The following is a 20,761-nucleotide window of genomic DNA, read 5'->3' as shown; positions in this document are numbered from 1 at the left end:
AAAAAAAAAAAAAAAAAAAAAGACTTGTTCCAGATTATAGGACTCTAAAGAGATACATCAGTTAAATGCAATGTGGGATCCTAAACTGAACTCTGGTGAGAGGAAAAAATAAATTTTGTTGATGGGGAGACAGGGTTTCGCTCTGTTGCCCAGGCTGGAGTATAGGAGCACAATCATGGCTCACTGTAGCCTCGACCTTCCTGGGCTCAGGTGATCTTCCCACCTTAGACTACCAAGTAGCTGGAACCACAGACAGTGCCACCGCACCCAACTAATTTTTGTATTTTTTGTAGAGACAGAGTTTCGCCATGTTGCCCAGGCTGGTCTTGAACACCAGAGCTCAAGCAATGTGCCCACCTTGACCTCCCAATGTGCTGGGCTTACAGGTGTGAACCACTGCACCCAGACAAAAAAATTTTTTTTTGCTTAAAAAGGACACTATTGGAACAACTAACAAATGTGGTAACATGTGAATTAAATCACAACCATATCAATGTTAAGTTTGTAATTTTGATAATTTTACTATGGGTATGTAAGGATATAAATACAGAAGTATTTAAGGGCAAAAAAGTCTTTATGTCTGCAGCTTATTCTCAAATGGTTCAGAGAAGAAAAGAGTAGTGTGTGTGTATGTGTGTGTATACATATCTATACATACACAGTAGGCCCCTGAACAACATGGGTCCACTTACAGATGTTCCTTCAGTAAAAGTCACACTGAGTGTGCCTGCCTCTCCTGCCTCCCCTTCCACCTCTGCCACCCCGAGACAGCAACACCAACCCCTCCTCTTCCTCCTCCTCTTCCTATTCAATGTGAAGAGGATGAAGATGAAGGCCTTTATGATGACCCATTCTCACTTAATGAATCGTAAATATACTTTCTCTTCCTTACGATTTCCTTAATAACATTTACTTTTCTCTAGCTCATTTTATTGTAAGACTATAGTCTAGGACAAATATAACATACAAAATACGTGTTAATCAAGTATTTACATGATCAATAAGGCTTCTCTGGTCAACACTAAGCTAATAGTAGTTAAGTTTTGGGGAAGTCAAAAGTTATACACAGGCCAGGGCCGGTGGCTTATGCCTGTAATCCCAGTACTTTGGGAGGCTAAGGCGGGTGGATCACTTGAGGCCAGGAGTTTGAGACCAGCCTGGCCAACATGGCGAAACCCCGACTCTACTAACCAGGCATGGTGGTGTGTGCCTGTTAATCCCAGCTACTCGGGAGGTTGAGGCAGGAGAATCATTTGAACCTGGGAGGCAGAGGTTGCAGTGGGCCGAGATCACGTCACTGCACTCCAGACAGGAATGAAACCCTGTCTCAGAAAAAAAGAAAAGAGTTATACACAGATTTTCCACTGCACAGAAGTCACCCCCACAAACCCTACACTGTTCAAAGGTTAATTGTATATAGAAAGAAAGAGAGAAGAAGAGAGAATGAAAAGCAAATCGCCTAATACATTAAGCTTTGAGGAATCTGGATGAAGATTATACAGAAATTCTTCATACTATTTTTGCATATTTTCTGAGAAACTATTTCAAGATAAACTGCTAAATATACACACACACACACACACACACACACGCACCTCACAACACCTTCACTGCCCCCACTCTACCTAACCCACTGTTCTCTCTCCCCTGGATTACTTCAGTGGCCTCCTAACCAATCTGCATGTCTGCTCTTGCCTCCGTCTTTTCTCAAAAAGCAGCCAGTGATCCCGTTAAAATATGTCAGATCATGGCACCGTTTGCTCAAAACCTTCCAATGCCTTTCCCTTTCGTTCAGAATAGAAGTTAGAGCCCATACTACAATCTACAAGGCCACACGCGAGCTGCCTGCCCCCGCACCTCTCGCCTCACCTCTACTCCCCTTGCCCTCCTCATTCTCCTGCAACCCCTGTCCTCACTAGAGCTCTTCACACCCTCAGGCAGGCTCCCAGGTGCAGGCCCTCATCCTGGCTGCTCCCTCTGCCTGGTACACGCCACACTCAGGTACATGCGTGGCACAGCAAGGACTGCCCTGGCCATTCTATCTATCTCGAATTTTCCTCTTACTGGCACATGTTCTCTCCCTTTCCTACTTTATCTTCTTAGCACTCACCAATTTCTCATGTATTACATATTTTATAAATTTATCTTGTCTGTCTCATCTCCCTCACTATAATATAAGCTCCAGGAGAACAAGTATTTTTGCTGTTTTGTTTACTGCTATGTCCTAGTGCCTAGAACAGAGAGCGGAATAATGTAGGGGCTCAAAAGGTTATGTGTTAAATGAATGAATGAGAACTAGACAAAAGCATTATCTGCAAGGCCAAAGGAGAATTTGTAAAAGTTTAAATCCATATACTCACCTAGGGAAGCACAACTACCCTCTCCTGCCTCAAAGCTGCAAGCATATGTGTGAGCAGGAATGTAGGCAGCAGACGTATTTAGAAACGGGTCCCAAACAATGACATTGTATATGACACCTTGTCCCGGGAGGGAGGAGAAGGAAACGCTTGTCTTATCATTAGCTGTTAGGGTAACCACCTGCAGCCAAAAATAACATATGATTAGTGTTTAGGGGATTTTTTTTAAGCTATTCTGTGATAATCCCACCTACGTGTAATATTAAATGGTATATTTATAAATTATAATTCTTGTTTAAAATATTCACCAACCCATTTAATATGGTCAAAAGGCCATCTTACATGGTTTGTATGTGCTAATGTAAGCAAGCTCTTACACAAAATGCTTCCAAAGATTTTTTTTAATAGTTTAAGGAAAATGAGATACAAATAATGTATAAATGCTAGTTAGGACAATGTAAAAAGGTTTTTTTCTCCTCTGCTAGACTATAAACAACGATGGGAACTGTATTTCTCTTGTGCACTGCTCTTTCCTCAGTGTACAGCCCAATGCCTAACACAGAGGATGTGTTCAATATTAGCCACAGACTAATGTAGACAGTCTGTTAACATCTCCCAGACAGTACCCACTTATTTTTGTCTAACAGTCTCTGAAACAAGAAAATATTACATAAGGTTTTGCTATGTAGTAGTAGTTCTTAACTTCAGAAATTCCACTGTAAACTATAAAATAGAAGAAACAAATGCTTTATAGAACAATAATACCTATGTTCCTACTAATTGGAGAAAAATAAATATTAGGGTTTCAGGAGTAAATAATTACAAGCCCTACTACATCAGAGTACCACTGTTTAAAAATACTGCTTAGCCTTCAATAACTTGTTTCCTGGGCAAAGGTCTGATCAAGTTCAACAAACTGTTAATATTACTCCCAAGTTATCATGAGAAATTTAAACCACACAGAAAAGTTGAATGAATAACACAATAAACAGACTATATACTGCCTACTATCAACAATTGTCAGTATTTTACCATATTTGCTTCTCTATCACTCCTTTCTCCCCATCTCTGTTTTTTTCCTGCTGAAAGTAAGTTACAGATATCATGACACTTCACTGTGCATGTCCTACCACAGTGTTTCTCAAATTTAATGTGCTTGTGAATCGCAGAGGGGCAGTCTTGTTAAAAAGCAGATCAAGACATCATCTTAGATGATGCCAATGCTATGCAACCACCTACCACACTCTGAGTAACAAGGTACTCAGTACAGATGTAAGTCTAAGTACAGACTGACAAGGGGATTACAACAGGATAAACCCATCGTAAAGTCAAAATGCATTTAATATACCTCACCCACCAAACATCACGGTTTTACCCTAGCCTACCTTGAATGTGCTCAGAACACTTACATCAGACTCAGTTGAACAAAATTATCTAACACAAAGGCTATTTTTTAATTATTATTATCATTATTTGAGATGGAGTCTCACTCTGTTGCCCAGGCTGGAGTGCAGTGGCGCGATCTTGGCTCACTGCAAGCTCTGCCTCCCAGGTTCACGCCATTCTCCTGCCTCAGCCTCCCGAGTAGCTGGGACTACAGGCACCTGCCACCACCACCACGCCCAGCTAATTTTTTGTATTTTTAGTAGAAACAGGTTTTCACCATGTTAGCCAGGATGGTCTCCAACTCCTGACCTTGTCCTCCTGCCTTGGCCTCCCAAAGCGCTGGGATTACAGGCATGAGCCACTGCGCCTGGCCCACAAAGGCTATTTTATAATAAAGTGTTTAATTGCTCATGTAATTTATTGAATACAGTACACTGTAGAATGTTAGCTGTTTACCAATGTGGTTAAGTGGGAGCTATGGCTCACAGCCACTGCTCAGTGTTGCAAAAGTATCATATTGCTAGCCTAGGAAATGATCAAAACTCAAATCAAAAGATCGTAAGTCAAGCCATCATAAGTCAGGGACCATCTGTACAAGAATATTCTCCTATATAAACACAATACCTTAGCTCACCTAAGAAAATGAATAATTTCTTATTAGCTAATACATCATCCAGATTTTCCCTAATGTCTTTTCCTTTTTTTTTTTTTTTTTTTTTTTTTTTTGAGACAGGGTCTCACTCTGTCACCTAGGCTAGAGTGCAGTGGTGTGATCTCAGCAAACTGCAACTTCTCCCAGGCTCAAGTAATCCTCCAACCTCAGTCTCCTCAACATCTGGGACTACAAGCACGCACCACCACACTCGGGACTTTTTGTTTTTTTTAGTGGCTATGAGGTTTTGCCACGTTGCCCAGGCTGGTCTTGTACTCCTGAGCTCAAGCGATCTGCCTGCCTCAGCCTCCCAAAGTGCTGGGATTACAGGTGTGTGTCACTGTTCCTGACCCCTAACATCTTTTCTAGCTTTTCTCCTTCTTACCCAAGATCAAACCAAGTTCCATGCATGCTGTTTATGGCCAATCTCAGTAATCTAGAGCAGTCTGTCTCACCTTTCTCTCTCAGCCACCCAATGACTGCAGAAGAGATGAAGTCAGTATTCTCACAAAGTATTCCACAATCTTGTGTCTAACTTATTCTTCTATCCCCCATACTTCCTGTAAATAGGGAATCCAATGGACTAAATTCAGGTTAGACATTTTGTGCTAGACTATACCACAGGCGATGGTGATAATGTCAGACTGCACTACATGAGCTCATAGTACAGGCTGACCCATTTTCAGTGAAACTAGCTTTGGCCACCTGGAAGAGGTGGAGACTATCAGGTCACTCCATTTTGAAGCGGTTCTCCTTTTACAATGAGAATTAATCGAAGGATGCTACTTAGACACCTTAGAAATATCCTGTCCCCTAAAAACCTTCACCTGCTGATCCTTGCTGGATTTATTTCATGGAGGGTCACAAAATGGTGATCATCTAATTCTCTATTATTCCTTCTACATATATTAGCTGGCGCTCTTCTGCAAAGAGCTTTCTCTCACCACCTGGGGAAGAATTAGTTTCTCCTTTAAAAAGGCAGGCTAAATTCCTTTATCAATTTTTGGAGTAATTTGGTGTAAGTGTTTCCTCCAGTGGTGGCAACTGAGGAAGGTTTCATTTGTATTTATTCAAGGCTGACAACCATAATCTTTTTCTTTTCTTGATTCTTGAATTGCCCCAAATTTGGCAGTGTAAGCCCTTCAAACAGGCTCCTGAATCTCTGACACACCCTCATTAGTCTTTGAGGGTTTCCCCACATTCTGGAACAAAATATTCTTTTAACTAAAAGTTAAAAAGTAACCTAAAAGGAGCCTATTAAACAAGTTCTTATAGTCTTCATAAAAATAATAATAGTATGTCATATCTAATAAAGCAACTAATAAACCTTACTAACAGAGCTTCTTATTTTGTGAATAAGCACAATGACGTTGTCTAGAAAAACTCCACCCGTCAACCATTAGACTGAAGGATGACCTCATATGTTACATTGCAGTTAGGCACTTTTCAAGACATAAAGATAAAATCCTGCCCTCCACAAAAATGATCTATTGCAGTGAGTGAGTCTCAAAATCTAATATGCATAAGAATCACCTGAGAGATATTTTTTTTCTTTCTGTTTTTGAGATGGAGTTTCACTCTTGTCGCCCAGGCTGGAGTGTAACAGCATGATCTGGGCTCACTGCAACCTCCACCTCCTGGATTCAAATGATTCTCCTGCCTCTGCCTCCCGAGTAGCTGGTATTACAGGCATCTACCAACATGCCTGGCTAATTTGTGTATTTTTAGTAGAGAAAGGGTTACGCTATGTTAAACAGGCCTGTCTCGAACTCCTGACCTCAGGTGATCCACCCACCTCGGCCTCCCAAAGTGCTGGGATTACAGGCGTGAGCCACTGTACCCAGCCAGAATCACTGGAGGGATCTTATAAAATGCAAATTCTGATTCAGTAGTTCCAGGGTGGAGCTTAAGAATTACAATTCTCACAAACTCTCTGGTGATGCCAATGCCACTGGTCCATGGATTCAAAAGCTCAGAGAAGAATTTTGCTCCAAGTTAGAGACTTTGAGTTTGGGTTCAAATATGAATGCCAATGTATGTATCCTTAAGTAGTTTCTCATTTTTTTTTTTCTCAAAACAATGTAATCTTCATACTTGCCAAAAATGTTTACCCAGTAGTCATGGGAGTACATAGAAAATTACCACCTCCTTCCATTCACATTTCAGATTACCAAGTCATAGATGTGGCTGCAACTAAAACTTAACATAATTTACATGCATCTCCTCAAAGGCCAACATCATTTTGAGGTATCACCAGCAAAGACTCCCAAGATGATAACAAAATAAAAGAGAATAAAGTGAGTGTTCCCAGTAAAGGAGGAAAGAGTAAAGAAATAAGATCCTGGTAGCTTCTCCCTGTCTCAACTCTGACATAGGTGTCACAATCCAGCCACACAAATCATGGGACTCAGATTTACCTTGAGAGCATTGGCCTTCACCTGGGGCACGCCGACCATCCTCTGCAGATGCTTCAGCAACATCTCCTCAGTGAGGTCATTCTCAGGCAGAAAATACTGATAGACATCATACTGCAACCTCCATCGGGAGTCCTGGTCCATCCCAGCATCACATGGCGGGGGATCTACACCTCTAAAGTCAACCAACAAAATGAAACATCAATCTCTTGTGGTGCAAGTCCCATCTATAAAAAGGAACCAAGAGCCCTAATTTCAAACACTTGCAACAATAATTACAATTTAACAGTTCACTTTTTGCAGTGGCAACAATTGGTATTCTGAAGAAAAGTAACGCACTGTTATGGACTGAATGTTTGTGCCTCCCCAAAATTAATATGCTGAGATCCTCACTCCCAATGTGATGATATTAGGAGGTAACTAGGTCATGAAGACGAAGCCCTAATGAATAGAATTACTGCCCTCATAAAGGAGATCCCAGAGAGCCTTCTCGCCTTCTTTCTGTCATGTGTGGACACAATGACAACCCAGCAGTCTGTAACCTGGACGAGAACCTTCACCAGAACTCGACTGTGCTGGCATCCTGATCGTGGACTTCTACCCTCTAGAACTGTGAGAAAGAAGTTTATAAGCCACCCAGTCTGTGCTACTTTGTTACAGCACCACAAACTAAGAGGAACACCAACAGGCAAGGGTGATTACATCACTGGATTCTGATAACAGTCAGGCCTAGAGTAATACTACAGCTTTGGGGAGACAAAAAAAAAAAAGCTGGGTGCAATGGCTTATGCCTGTAATCCCAGCACTTTGGGAGGCTGAGGCAGGAGGATTGCTTGAGCTAAGAAGTTCAAGACCAGCCAGGGCAACATACAAAGACCTCATCTCTGATTTAAAAAAAAAAAAGAAAAGAAAAGAATATACCAGATTTGTCATTTGTTAGCAAATTGCTTAACCTCCATAACCCCTAGGGAACCTTTCTGTAAAATAATAGCAATTGCCCTTCTTCATAAAATCGTTAGGATTTAATGGCAAAGAACATAACAACGCTCAGCACCATGGACAATGCACAAGAAGCATTCAAGTGTTCTCAAATGTTAGCTATCATTACTATTAAAGCAGAAACTGAGGCACAGCTTTAATTAAAACAATGAATCTTTATAAAAATATAAGGATGTTTCAGGGCTACTGAGCGCTATCCATATTTAAAGTGCTTTATAAAAACCAGGATGTACTTTCAAGCTCATAATAGACTCACATCTGGCTCTTCAAATAAAAAGAGTTCACAAGAATGAAGTGGGAAAATATTAACTGTAAATGACAGCCCAAAGATTAATAATGAAGTTTAAATTACATCAATTACCCCCAAAAATTAAAGAACTCAATTTTACTACAGAGAACTAGGGACTTGAGAGAGCTGGTCAAATCTACACAACTGTCGTCATGTATGTTCTAAAAGCATTTCTCAGAGATGGGAGACAGACATACCTCGCATAGCCTAGGTTTGCCGGGGCAAACTTGATAGTCGTTTCAAAGAAATTATACTCCAAGTAAATGTTGGGATCAATATCTAAATCAAACTCCAAATTACAGCCTCCAGGGATAGGATCTGGATAAGAAATAGGGAAGTTACCAAAAAAACAATTCTTACATATCCAAATCATACTCAGAAAAACAGAACTCTATTCTTAGAAGAACTTTCCAAATAGAAGTTAAATATAAATGTAGAGCTTCTAGTCTTATACTATTTCATGAACTGAGGTTAAAGAGGGTAGAGTTAACTGAGGTTCAGGGCCCTAGAGCAGGGCATAGCAAACATTTTCCGTAAAAGGCCTGATAGTATTTTAGGCTTTGTCAGTCTGATGGTCTCTGCAGTAACTACCCACTCCTGTCCTTGTGGCAAGAAAGCAGCCACAGGCAATACGTACAGGAAGAGGCATAGCTGTGTTTCAGTAAAACTTCAAAAGTATAAAAACAGGCAGCAGGCTGGATCTGGCTCATGGTCTGTAGTTTGCCAACCTCTGCTCTAGAGTTAAAAAGATTGGCTATTGGTTGACTACTTCTGGCCAGGTTTGGAATGCAGATACACAGTGTGTATACAAGTTTCAGTATCATGTTGGAATCTTCCTTCAAATTCTATGCTCTTCTTTCATACTCTCCTTTTTCTGCACTTACGGATCTTTACCACACCACAAATGGTGCGTATGCCAGCTGAAGCTCCTCTGTTCATAATTTTTCTGTGTACACTGCCCTTGATGAGAGCCTTAATTAAGTCTACGGTTTCTTATCAGGAAATTAGCCTTTTGTTACAGCTAACATTTCCTATCTTCTACTCCAGTAATCTTCTGGATTCTACCTCCTTTCCTAATTAGTGCTCCCTCTCCTTCCCTTTACCCCCAAGCTTTAAGAGTAGTCTAAATGTATTCACCTCACCTTCACTCCTCCATCCCTGTTGTGCCACTAAAGTGACTCTCGCAAAGGGCCACCGCTGACTCCTACTTGCTCTAGCATATGGACACCTTCAGTTAGTTCTCTTGACCTCTCTGTAGAGTATAACTTATCACTTCTGTTTTTTTGTTTGTTTGTTTGTTTGTTTTTTTGAGATGGAGTCTCGCTCTGTCACCCAGGATGGAGTGAAGTGGCGCAATCTCAGCTCACTGCAACCTCCACCCGCCGGGTTCAAGCAACTCTCCTGCCGCAGCCTCCTGAGTACCTGGGATTATAGGCACCCGCCACCACACCTGGCTAATTTTTGTATTTTTAGTAGAGATAGGGTTTCACCATGTTGGCCAGGCTAGTCTCAAACTCCTGACCTCAGGTAATCCACCAGCTTCAGCCTCCCAAAGTGCTGGGATTACAGGATTACAGGTGTGAGCCACCATGCCTGGCCTGCTCCCTTTTAAAGGCAGAACCTCCAGGCTCTCTTCCTACCTACTTGACTACTACACAGTCTTGTGCTTACTCCTCAGCAGTTACTATCTGCTAGAAAGAGTAGCTGACACACAGTAGGCACTATGAAAGTATTTGCTATGATTTTTGCCCTAAATATCCAAGTACATGCCTGGATAATCTCATTTACTGCCACAGCTTTTAATAACAGCTATTTAGTTGGGAATCTAATCTCATCCCTCCACTCCAGGCCGTCATTTAAATTATCTACTGTGCATTTCCATCCAAATGTCCTACAAGCATCTCAGATTGTGTCCCAAACTGGAGTCATCATCTACTCCATCCCACCTCCCAAAACATTTGGCACCACCATAACCCTGTTCCCACACCTATTTTGTATCACTATTTCCCTGCTGCCCAAATAGGAAACCTATGCTTCCCTCTTATAATCCGTGACCACCAGTCACTGTGTTTATCAATTCCACCTTCTGGATATCTCAAATCCAGCTCCTCTTCTCCATCCTGCCTCTCATGGCCTCTGTTCAGATCCTTATTTCTCATTTTGTGCTGAGTCCTGACTCTGCTGTGCCCTCTCCTATCCATCCCCACACTGCTTCTAGCATTGGTTTTCTAAGAGATGAAATGGACCACACCATTCCTTTGCTTAAAAACTCTATGCCACCTTAGAACCTACCTCGAAATAAAGTACAAACCTCAAATTGTACGCAAGGCCCTCCACACTCCAGCGGCAGCCACACCCACAACGCGCCATTCTCCAAATCATTCTTCTTCATGACGTAGAGCTTACTGCTTCTGCTCAGAATAACTACACTGTTAGGACTATGTCTTGCCTTAACTATTACTGCTTCTCCAAGGGCTCCCTACATGTTTTCTGAATGAATAAATGTGTTCTCCTAGTTACTACCTGAGCTTTCAGTCATCATGCGAATTCTCTTACTGTAAAATATTTCTGATTATATACATTATACTTGCAACAAACAATCTTAATAGGATCATTTTCCCTAAAGTTTCATGAACACATTCCATATTCCAAAGAGAAAGAGGGAGGAGAAGACAGAAGGGTTACCTCTTTCTGAGTAGGAGAGTAGGATAGCCATATTCTGTACAGGCTCTACGCCTGAAGTCCCCAGGTACCAAGTGCATGTACTCTGCTCCGGTCTAAGGATGAAAACCAGTCCACTGGCAGTGCCTGTTTCCGAGGCATTGGAAAGGAGAGTCTGCAGTCAAGAAGAAACATCGTCATGAATAGGAAGTTGAGCAAAACATATAAATTACCGAGCTGATCCAGTGCGCATGTCCTATTCCAAATCTTCTCAAAATAGAAAAAAAAACCTTCCTCAAATACCCAGGGAATTCTTGTCATCTCTATGTTCACATGCCCACACATATACATGGAAAAAGCATTCTTAAAAAATATATGATTGTCTTAGTTAAGGCTGCTATAACAAAGTACCACAGGTTAGGTGGTTATAAACAACAGAAATTCATTTGCACAATTCTAGACTCTGGTGGTTCAAGATAGGGATGCCAACACAGCTGGGTTCTGATGAGGGCCCTCTTACAGGCTGAAGACTCAGGATACAATAACTTCTTGTACCTGTTCTTGTTGAACCACATTACTTCCCAAAGACTCCACTTCCTAATACAACACACTGGGGATGAGGATTTCAACTGCGAATTTTGTGAAGACACAAACATTCTGTCTGTAAAAATAATCTTTGATCAGGAATAGCAGATGCACAGTGAAATTCCCAAGTGTTTCAATTAACTTGAATTAAGATTTACTATGTCAAATAATGTTTTGTCTTCGTGTCTAAGACCACTAAGACAAAAACATGAGACCTGGCCCCAAGGAGTTCAGTTTTTGAAGTACCTTTTAAATTGTGTTATAACTGTACATAAAGTATACTTTTTTTTTTTTTGAGACGGAGTCTAGCTCTGTCACCCAGGCTAGAGTGCAGCGGCGCAATCTTGGCTCGCTGCCAGCTCCGCCTCCCAGGTTCACGCCATTCTCCTGCCTCAGCCTCCCGAGTAGCTTGGACTACAGGCACCTCCCACCAGGCCCAGCTAATTTTTTGTATTTTTACCAGAGACAGGGTTTCACCGTGTTAGCCAGGATGGTCTTGATCTCCTGACCTCGTGATCTGCCTGCCTTGGCCTCCCAAAGTGCTGGGATTACAGGCATGAGCCACCGCATCTGGCCCATAAAGTATACTTTTAAGTGTTGATATACATAGACACCTGTGAAACCATTACCACAATCAAAATAGTAAATGTATGCATCACCCCAAGTTTCCTTGTGCCCCTTCCTAATCCTTCCTCGCACACTTCCTCTCTACCATCCCCCACTCCCATCTGCTTGGAAAGCTTTTTGAATAATAAAATGCTAAGCTAAGAGGTAATAGATTCAAGAGGTTCTATCAAAGTTAAGGAAATGGGAAGGAAAGGCAGCAGAGCAGTTTCAATTTGATAAGCATAAGAAAGAATGGCTCAAATATTAATTGATAAATGATCAAGTCAACAGTTTCAAAGAGCCAACTGCCCTCACGACCCAAAAAAACCAAAAGTACTATACTTTATCAGGAAGGGCACAGGAAACAGAAGCACTTCTCTTCACACAGACCACTCACTTCCTGAGCCATGTGCAGTTCTGGCCATCATATTCTAAGTAATACAACAGTGGGAACTAAAGGCAGTCCAAGAAATGAAATGATAATTAAGGACAATTAAGACCCTATCTGCATAGGAATCAAGGCCCAAGATGCTGCCATCCAGGTCTATTTTATCACTGGTGATGCTGGCATCTCTTCATCCAAGCTTTGCTTACTCAGATGTAGAAACAGGTATCACTACTACTTTGTTGAGCTTTAATGAGAATTAACCATATGGAAACCAAACACAGGGGTTCCTAACTGGGGGCCTGAGGGTTTCTGAAGGGCCCCAAGAAACTATATATTTATATTTGAGTCCACAGACTTGAGCAGTCTATGGCTCCGGAAGCTTAAGAACCACTAGCCTAGCACACAGTAGGCATTCAACAAATATAAATCCTTATTTCCCCCATCCTCTCTCTTTTCCTTCAAATGTTGTCTTGCTGTAATGTCATTAGGAAGAAAATCATACTGTTTGTCAATTAAAAATTGTTTTAATAGATCTAGTTCAAAAAGAAGAAGAAAGAACTCATCTATGTGCCATTTTACTAAGTCTCCTATGTAAGAGCCTGAATAGGAAGCTGTCTTTTGAATTCAGTGCCATAAAAAACTTGCCTCCCCTGAGGAACTGGCATGCTCCTTCCTTTCTAAGGAAGTTATGAAATTTAACATGCTTCACCTTCTGCTCTAGCTGCAAAGAACTTGGGCAAATTCAATGTATGCGTGACATCGGTATCTCTCGTAATTAATACTATTTATTCCTTTCCTTTTTTCCTCAGCTGAACTCTTCCATTTCCAGTCTATTAACTACCCCCCCACACCCCCACAATACACGCGCACACACATGCACAACCACATGCACACAATTTCCAAATCTCTATGGTAGGAGCAAGAAGGCAGGAATAAAAAAATACAATAGTAAGAAAGGTAGTGTGACCAATGCCTATACTATTATATATAGGCTGGGGTGCAGTGGTTCATGCCTGTAATCCCAGCACTTTGGGATGCCCAGGCAGGAGGATCACTTGAGGCCAGGAGTTCAAGACCAGCCTGGGCAACATAGCAAAACCCCATCTCTACAAAAAAAATGTTAAAAATTAGCCAAGTGTGGTGACACGTGCCCGTAGTTCCAGGATCACTTAAGGCCAGGAATTTGAGCCATGATCACACAACCACATTCCAGCCTGGGTGATGAAGCGAGATCCTATCTCTAAAAAAATAAAAATAAAAATTTTTTAAAATTACATATGAATTGGATTAAGACAGATTTGTTTACCAAATTCCAGAATATTATAAGATAGGCTTAGAACAAATAAAATGAAGTATAACTTCATACAAGGTGAAATGCATGTATTGGTCTAGGGCATCATAGAGACTAAATATAGATGTGTAAAAGATTACATAAATGGCAGATTCTTCATAGCTTAAGCTAGCTAACACAGGGAATTTAAAAAACTTTCTAAAGCTGAGGTTGACGTTAAGGGGTTTAGTGATGATATCTACAATAAAGTCCTTAACACTGCTGGAGGCACGGCACAGGGCTGGATGAACTGAGCACTATAATTTTTTTGTTGTTTGCATGACAGAGTCCAAAGAATAAAGTTGATATTATAGGGTTCTTGGTAAAGTTCAATACTATAGCTAAACAACAATGAAAATTCATTAAAACGTATATTCTCAGGTAAAAATTATTAAGGCCCTACTAAAGTAAGAAAATGAAAAGGTGGGAAATCACGAAAAAAACTTGCCTGCACAGTGGTGACATTTGGCACAGAGGGCCCTTCCCCCCAACTCAGGTCTCCATTACCCTTTTTAGGTCAGAGACCACCACACTCAAGAAAGGCCTGAGATACTCTCAATCACTAACTTGAAAACATCCTATTTTGATTTTTTAAAATTTAAGACATAAGGTCATAAACATAGAAGAGAGAGAGAGATACCAAATTCTAATGCTCATACTAAATACCAGACCCCAAAATATAGAAATGATTTTTACTAAAATAATTATTTGTACTTACCGGAGAAAAGGAAACGGTTGTATTCTGATACTGTGAGTGTATTTGGAAAATAAGAAAAGTCACATTGCTTGAAATATCATGCAAAACAGCTTCCTCTGGAAAGGGCCTATTGAGCTCGAAGTATCTAAATTTCCCCACAGAAAATTCAATAAGACCTACAACGAGATAAACTTTTCATTACAACACTTGTACTCTCATATCCGTTTGCAGAAATCATATTCATAAATGAATGTGGAATTTAATCCTCAGAAAAACTCTTTGAGGTAAATACGGTTATTGCTCCTATTTCCCTGCTAAAGACAATGTGGCTTAAAAAGTGATGCAGCCCACCCAGGGTCATCCAGCCAGTGAACGACAGAGCTCAGAACTAAAATGCAAGAGGTGTTTCAAAAGATATGCTGAAGACAGGCTCCTGGAGCCCAGAGAAACTTCCCCTCTGGCAGCAGCTGTAACAATCATCTTCGGAACAGAGTCCTTGAATTTGAAGATGACAATCCTGTGGGGCTACTAACAATCATGAATGTGCTGGTGTTAAAGTACTATAACTGTCTAGTGAATTCTGAAGTCAGCATAGCCTGAAGAGACACAGGTGGCTGCAATTTAACACCAGCGTTTCCCAGCTGTGTGATTTTAGGCAAGTTCCTTAAATCCCCTTAAGCCTCAATTTCCTCATCTGTCTAACGGAGACTGCAAAAGAAGGTGCCATCAGTACTGACAAAAATGTCTGTTGAGGGCCCACACCAGGCACTGCACATACTATTGTGAACCACAGGCATCCTGGAAAAGAGAGTTTTTGTTTGCTTAAGGATCAAGCTCAGAGTCCATAAAAAAGATAGGTTAAACAAGGACAGTTTTTCAACACCTCTTCCAGGCCTGTCCCATCTGTCTACATCCTCCATGGCCTGCATCTCACTGACTCTGTCCCCACTTCTCTGTGGTGTGTTTCTGCCAGCTGCACACCAGCTCTGTCTTTTTTCGATCTAACTCTCAAATATTCCTTTAATTAGGTTGCTTTTACTCCTGTGTAGTCCTGGATTCCTACCTGACCCCCCAACCTACAGTCAGTATCTGTCTGCATGAAAAGCAGAAGAGATCCCAAGCTTCCCATAAGCAGTCTTGCGTTCAATGGGAACGCAATTCAATTCTAAACAAATAAACAGAAGATTTAGATTAAATATAGATGAAAAGGAGTTGATGAAAAAAAGATTATAATTTACCCGAGTCCCACAGTGGAACTGTCATGTTTTATTTTAGAAGGAAATTAGAGTTAGTGGGTGGCAAAAGAAAACATTTCAGATACTAAATAACTTAATAACACATTCTTATATACCATGTCCCAAGAAGGTCAATTTTCAACACTTTGTTTTTTTAGTACAATAGCTCCACTGGATGATTTAAAACCAAACAGAACCAAAAAAAAAAAAAAAAAATCAAGAATGAGTAGCCTGTGGAACAAGAGCCATAAAGAAGACACAAATAGTGCTAAGACTAGAATAATGTTAACCTCTATATATTTTCCTTAAGTTCTGTGATGCTATATTACATTCATAACTTAATGTTTTTTTTTTTTAAAAAAAATCATGATAGAACACAAGGTTACTTATGGTTACAACTTCATTTCTAAAACTCTAGAGAAAATTTTAGTAGTTTTAACAATGACAAATGAAGATAGTATATTTCCTATTTATGGAACCAGAAAGACATTTTACATCTTATATGGACCAAACTCCAGCTGGAACAGAGGTTAAAATATTAAGGAGTGGTCAATAGAATCTGGGTAGGGAAGTCTGAAAAAAATTGTGTGCGTGTGTTTTTTCTTTTTAAAGAGAAACAAGAAAAACATGTTTATATTTTCCAGGCCTTCCCATCATCATGATTATTTTATTAGAAAAGCAAATTATACATAAAACTACATGGATTTTAGTAAATTACACTAAAAATGTTTCACGTATTGCCCTTCAAGTTTGGTTCCATCCATCACGCATCCTCCAAGTCTTAAAAATTCCCACCCGTTTTGGCAGTGTCAGCCTGTTTTCCTAGAAATTAGTAAGATTTCTATCCTTTCACAGTTCACAGCACTCAACTCACTCACTACCCTGCCTTTTCTAGTCTACATCTTCTGTTTTTCCCTTTTGTTCTCATTTTCCCTATTTGGCAAATATTTATAAGGTACTTGTGGAGTAGGCACTCTAGTTGTTGGGCACCATTATCAAAACTGATACAAACAAATTCATAAAGGTTATCCAAGACTTCTGTAATTATCACTTAAATTTGCCCTTTGATATATTTTAGAAAATGTTTTAATAATCCTTATGTCTATCTCCCATGACATGCGCCTTCCATCAGAACAGCATACAGAGCCTTTAAAAGCCCTGGAAGAGACTGAAGCCATCAACTAGAGAAGGACTCATGGTAAACTTTTCTTAACCTTCCCTTAACCTATCACCCAGGATGAGGATGAATCACAACTCAAAAACACTTGGAGAAACAAAACTTTGGAAAGACAGTACGGAAACACAGAACCATGGAAACTAAAATACACTGTTAAACAACTGATCACTTGACAAAATAAGTAGGGGAATATTAAAAGCAGGTATCTCTCGGAGCATATTTTAACTGACTCTTTTTTTTATTTTTATTTTTTTTTTGAGACAGTCTCACTCTGTCACTTAGGTGGAGTGCAGTGGGGCAATCTTAGCTCACTGAAATCTCCACCTCTCAGGTTCAAGCAATTCTCCTGCCTCAGCCTCCTGAGTACCTGGGATTACAGGCATGTGCCACCAAGCCTGGCTAATTTTTGTATTTTTAGTAGAGACGGGGTTTTACTATGTTGGCCAGGCTAGTCTCAAACTCCTGACCTCAAGTGATCCGCCCATCTCTCAGCCTCCCAAAGTGGTAGTATTACAAGCATGAGCTACCCCTCCTGGCTGACTTTTTTTTTTTTCACACATGTCCTTCTTTTTCTTTTTTTTTTTTTTTTGACACACAGTCTGGGTCTGTCGCCAGGCTGGAGTACAGTGGCACGATCTCAGCTCACTGCAACCTCCGCCTCCCAGGTTCAAGCAATTCTCCCGCCTCAGCCTCCCAAGTAGGTGGGACTACAGGTGCCCACCACCACGTCCGGCTAATTTTTTGTATTTTTAGTAGACACTGGGTTTCACCATGTTGGCCATGCTGGTCTCAATCTCTTGACCTCGTGATCCACCCACCTCAGCCTCCCAAAGTGCTGGGATTCCAAGCATGAGCCACCGCGCCAGGCCAACTCTACATTTTAAATGTTTATAAAATAGGAACATACACTAGGAAAAAAAAAAAAGGACAAAATGGGACATTCTGTTAACATTCTGTCACTGTTTTGCTTTCCCTTAAAATGGTAATATTTTTCTAGAAAATATATAATCCTTATAAAAGGTGCAAAATAAACAGAAAGTCAACTCTTCCAGCAAGCACACTGTACAGAAATCATCACTGCTAACAGTTGGGATATATCTTTTAGGGCTTAGGCAGATATCAGCATGCATATTTCCACACAGATGGAAAAAGATATATGTATGTTTGATATTGCCCATTTAACAGGTCTAATGTATCTTTCCATAACAACACAGATAATTCTAGCTTTACCATTTTAAAAGCTACAGAGTATTCCATTCTGGGTATGTACCATAATCATTTACCCAATCTCCTATTAATGAACATCTAGGCTGTTACCATTACAGCATGAATAATAAATTAGTAAGAAATAAAATAGTTCTGATTTTGTGGAAGACTATTCCAGAAAGCATATGTGTCAGGCAATAAATCTATTTGAGAGAGTTTTTGCTTTGACAGTGTAACAGATGACCTTTGATCTTAAATGGTTAAACTGTACCTAAAAAGTCTTGTTTTAGTCTAAGAAATCCAGAAATAAAAACAAACAGACCATGTGAGAATACATAACGATTAGGACCAAAAATTAATCTGCAGTCTTTGCTTCTGAATTCTTCTTCAGGAATAATTATAACTTTCATCTGTTACTTCCTGGATTTCCCAAAAGCTACAGGAAAATGATGCCTCATCATCTTCCTTTCCTCAAATGCCTATAGTGGGAACCGGGCAGAAGCCAGATGATAAAAGGGAGGGACATTGTATACATTATTTAAAACCTGGTCACTTGACGAAATAGGTAGAGGTGTTAAGAGGAAATCTCTCTGGGAGTGTATTTTCAGTGATTTTTTTTTTTCTTTTCATTACACATTTCCTTATTTTTAAAATTTTCTATAGTGACCATAAGGTGTCCTTTTCATAAGAAATTATAATACAGTGATTATACACTCTGGCTATACATTATTACAATCATCTGCAGTGGATTAAAAAAGAAAAAAAAAAAAAACCAAAACACTGCTGCCTGGGACCCTCTCCAGATAAGTTAAATCAAAATCACTGGGGCTAAGGTCCAGGTATCAATTAAAAAACAAATATTCATTAAATACTATGCAGAGAAATACACAAAGTTTACACACCCATGAATTAACCAGCACCTAAACAGCATTCTAGCACCTTAGGGGTCCCCTTGTGGCCCCTCCCAATCACATCTTCTTTCCTCCCCCAGAGGGAAACAGGGTCCTAAGTTCAAACACTAGGAATTTAGTTGGGGGAATTCAATTGAACAGAATTTACGCACAATTTTTGTGTGTTTGGCTTCTTTAAAATCAGCACTATGTTTGTGCAATTCATTCCAGCTGCTATAAGTAGCCATAACTCATTACCGTTCTTGTATACTTCATGAAATGAGCATGCCACAATGTATTTATCTGTTCTACTGTTAATAAACATCTGTATTTCTGGTTTAGAGTTATAAATAACTCTAAACATTTTCTGTGCATGTCTTTTGGTACATGCATATACACACTTCTGTTGGGTGGAATCTATAAGTAGAATTATCAGGTAATAGGGTATTCTCATCTTCAGCTTCAGTAGATACTGCCAGTCTTCCAACAATGTTTTGCCAATGTATACCTCATCAACTTACTGTAGGAAAGTATTCCAACTGCCCAACAGTCTCACCAACACTTGGTATCATTCATTTATCTGCTGGGTAGATAGTGGTGTCTGGCTGTGATTTTAATTTGCACTTCCCTAATTACTCATGGGTGTTAGGAACCCTTTGCTTTGCTTATTGGCTATTTGGATATCCTCTTTGTGAAAACAGTCTGTTCAAGTCTTTTACATATATTAAAAATGGAACTGTCTGCCCTTCTTCAATTTTAGGAGTTTTTAACACATCATAGATATGAGTATTTTGACAGATATGTTGCAAATATATTCTCCTACTCTTGTTGCTTGTCTTTTTGCTCTCTTGTTACCTTTAGATTAAGAGTTTTCATTTTAGCAGTCAATTTCTCAGGTTCTTCCTTTATAATTAGTCCTTTTTGTGTCATTTTAAAGAAATCTTTGCCAACATATACCAAGATCATGAAGATACAGTCCCATGTTAACTTCTAGAAGTTTATCTTTCACATTTAGAGCTAAAAATCAGTCTGATACTGATTTTTATACATGGTGTAAGATAGAGGTCACAGTTCATTGTTTCATATGTTTATCTCCTTGACAGCAACCTTCACTAAAAATACCACCCTGTAGGTACTGCATGTTCTCTCACTGATAAACGGGAGCTATGTAATGTGTACACAGGGGCCTACACTGTGGACTGATAGACACTGAAGACTGAGGAAGGTGGGAGGGGGCCGAAGATAAGAAATTACTTAATGAGTACAATGTACGTAATTCCAGCGATGGATACACTAAAAGCCCTGACTTCACTACTACACAATATATCCTGTAACTACACTTGTGCTCCATAAGTTTATACAAATAAAATAATTTTAAAATACCAGCATCTCCCTACTGCTTTGCAGTTCCACTTTTCACATAAGTCAAGTGAACGTATGTGTTTGCTTCTGGAGTCTCAATTGTATTCTACTGGCTTATTTGTCTAGCTATAGACACCAATCCTAACACAAATATTACAACTCTCTTAACTCCTGCTCCAAATTTGTTCTTCCTCCTCAAATTTATCTTGACTATTTCTGGTCCTTTTCATTTCCATATAAGCTTTAGCCTGTCAATATCCACCAAAAAAAAAAAAAAAAAAAAAAAAAACCTGCTGGGATTTTGATTGGGATGGCCCTGACTATATACATTAATTTAGAGAGAAATGATATCTTTAAAATATCTTTATCTTTAGAATTTTGTAATCTATGAATCTGCGATATTCCTCTCTTTAGTTTCTCAATTTAACTAAAGAATGTTGAGATGTATTATGTCATTTTCTCTGTAGAGGTCTTTACATATCCCATGATAATCATCCCAGAATACGTAATGTTTCTTGAGCCTATTT

The 20,761-nt window shown here is 39.8% G+C and overlaps 1 protein-coding gene across 1 annotated transcript in view; it reads right to left on the bottom strand.

Moving 5' to 3' along the window:
* TM7SF3 (transmembrane 7 superfamily member 3) overlaps positions 1–20,761 on the bottom strand; it is a 42,361-nt gene that overhangs the window by 14,690 nt on the left and 6,910 nt on the right. Inside the window, exons 2-6 of the mRNA XM_012002406.1 lie at positions 14,386–14,540; positions 10,783–10,933; positions 8,295–8,415; positions 6,813–6,984; positions 2,361–2,538 (exon numbers count right to left, since the gene is read on the bottom strand). Coding sequence (XP_011857796.1) covers positions 2,361–2,538; positions 6,813–6,984; positions 8,295–8,415; positions 10,783–10,933; positions 14,386–14,540 — 777 coding nt within the window. The remainder of the gene's footprint in view (positions 1–2,360; positions 2,539–6,812; positions 6,985–8,294; positions 8,416–10,782; positions 10,934–14,385; positions 14,541–20,761) is intronic.

This window comes from Mandrillus leucophaeus, unplaced genomic scaffold (assembly GCF_000951045.1).
Source record: "Mandrillus leucophaeus isolate KB7577 unplaced genomic scaffold, Mleu.le_1.0 Scaffold686, whole genome shotgun sequence".
NCBI lineage: Eukaryota > Metazoa > Chordata > Mammalia > Primates > Cercopithecidae > Mandrillus > Mandrillus leucophaeus.
This window is presented reverse-complemented; position numbering and strand designations above follow the sequence as displayed.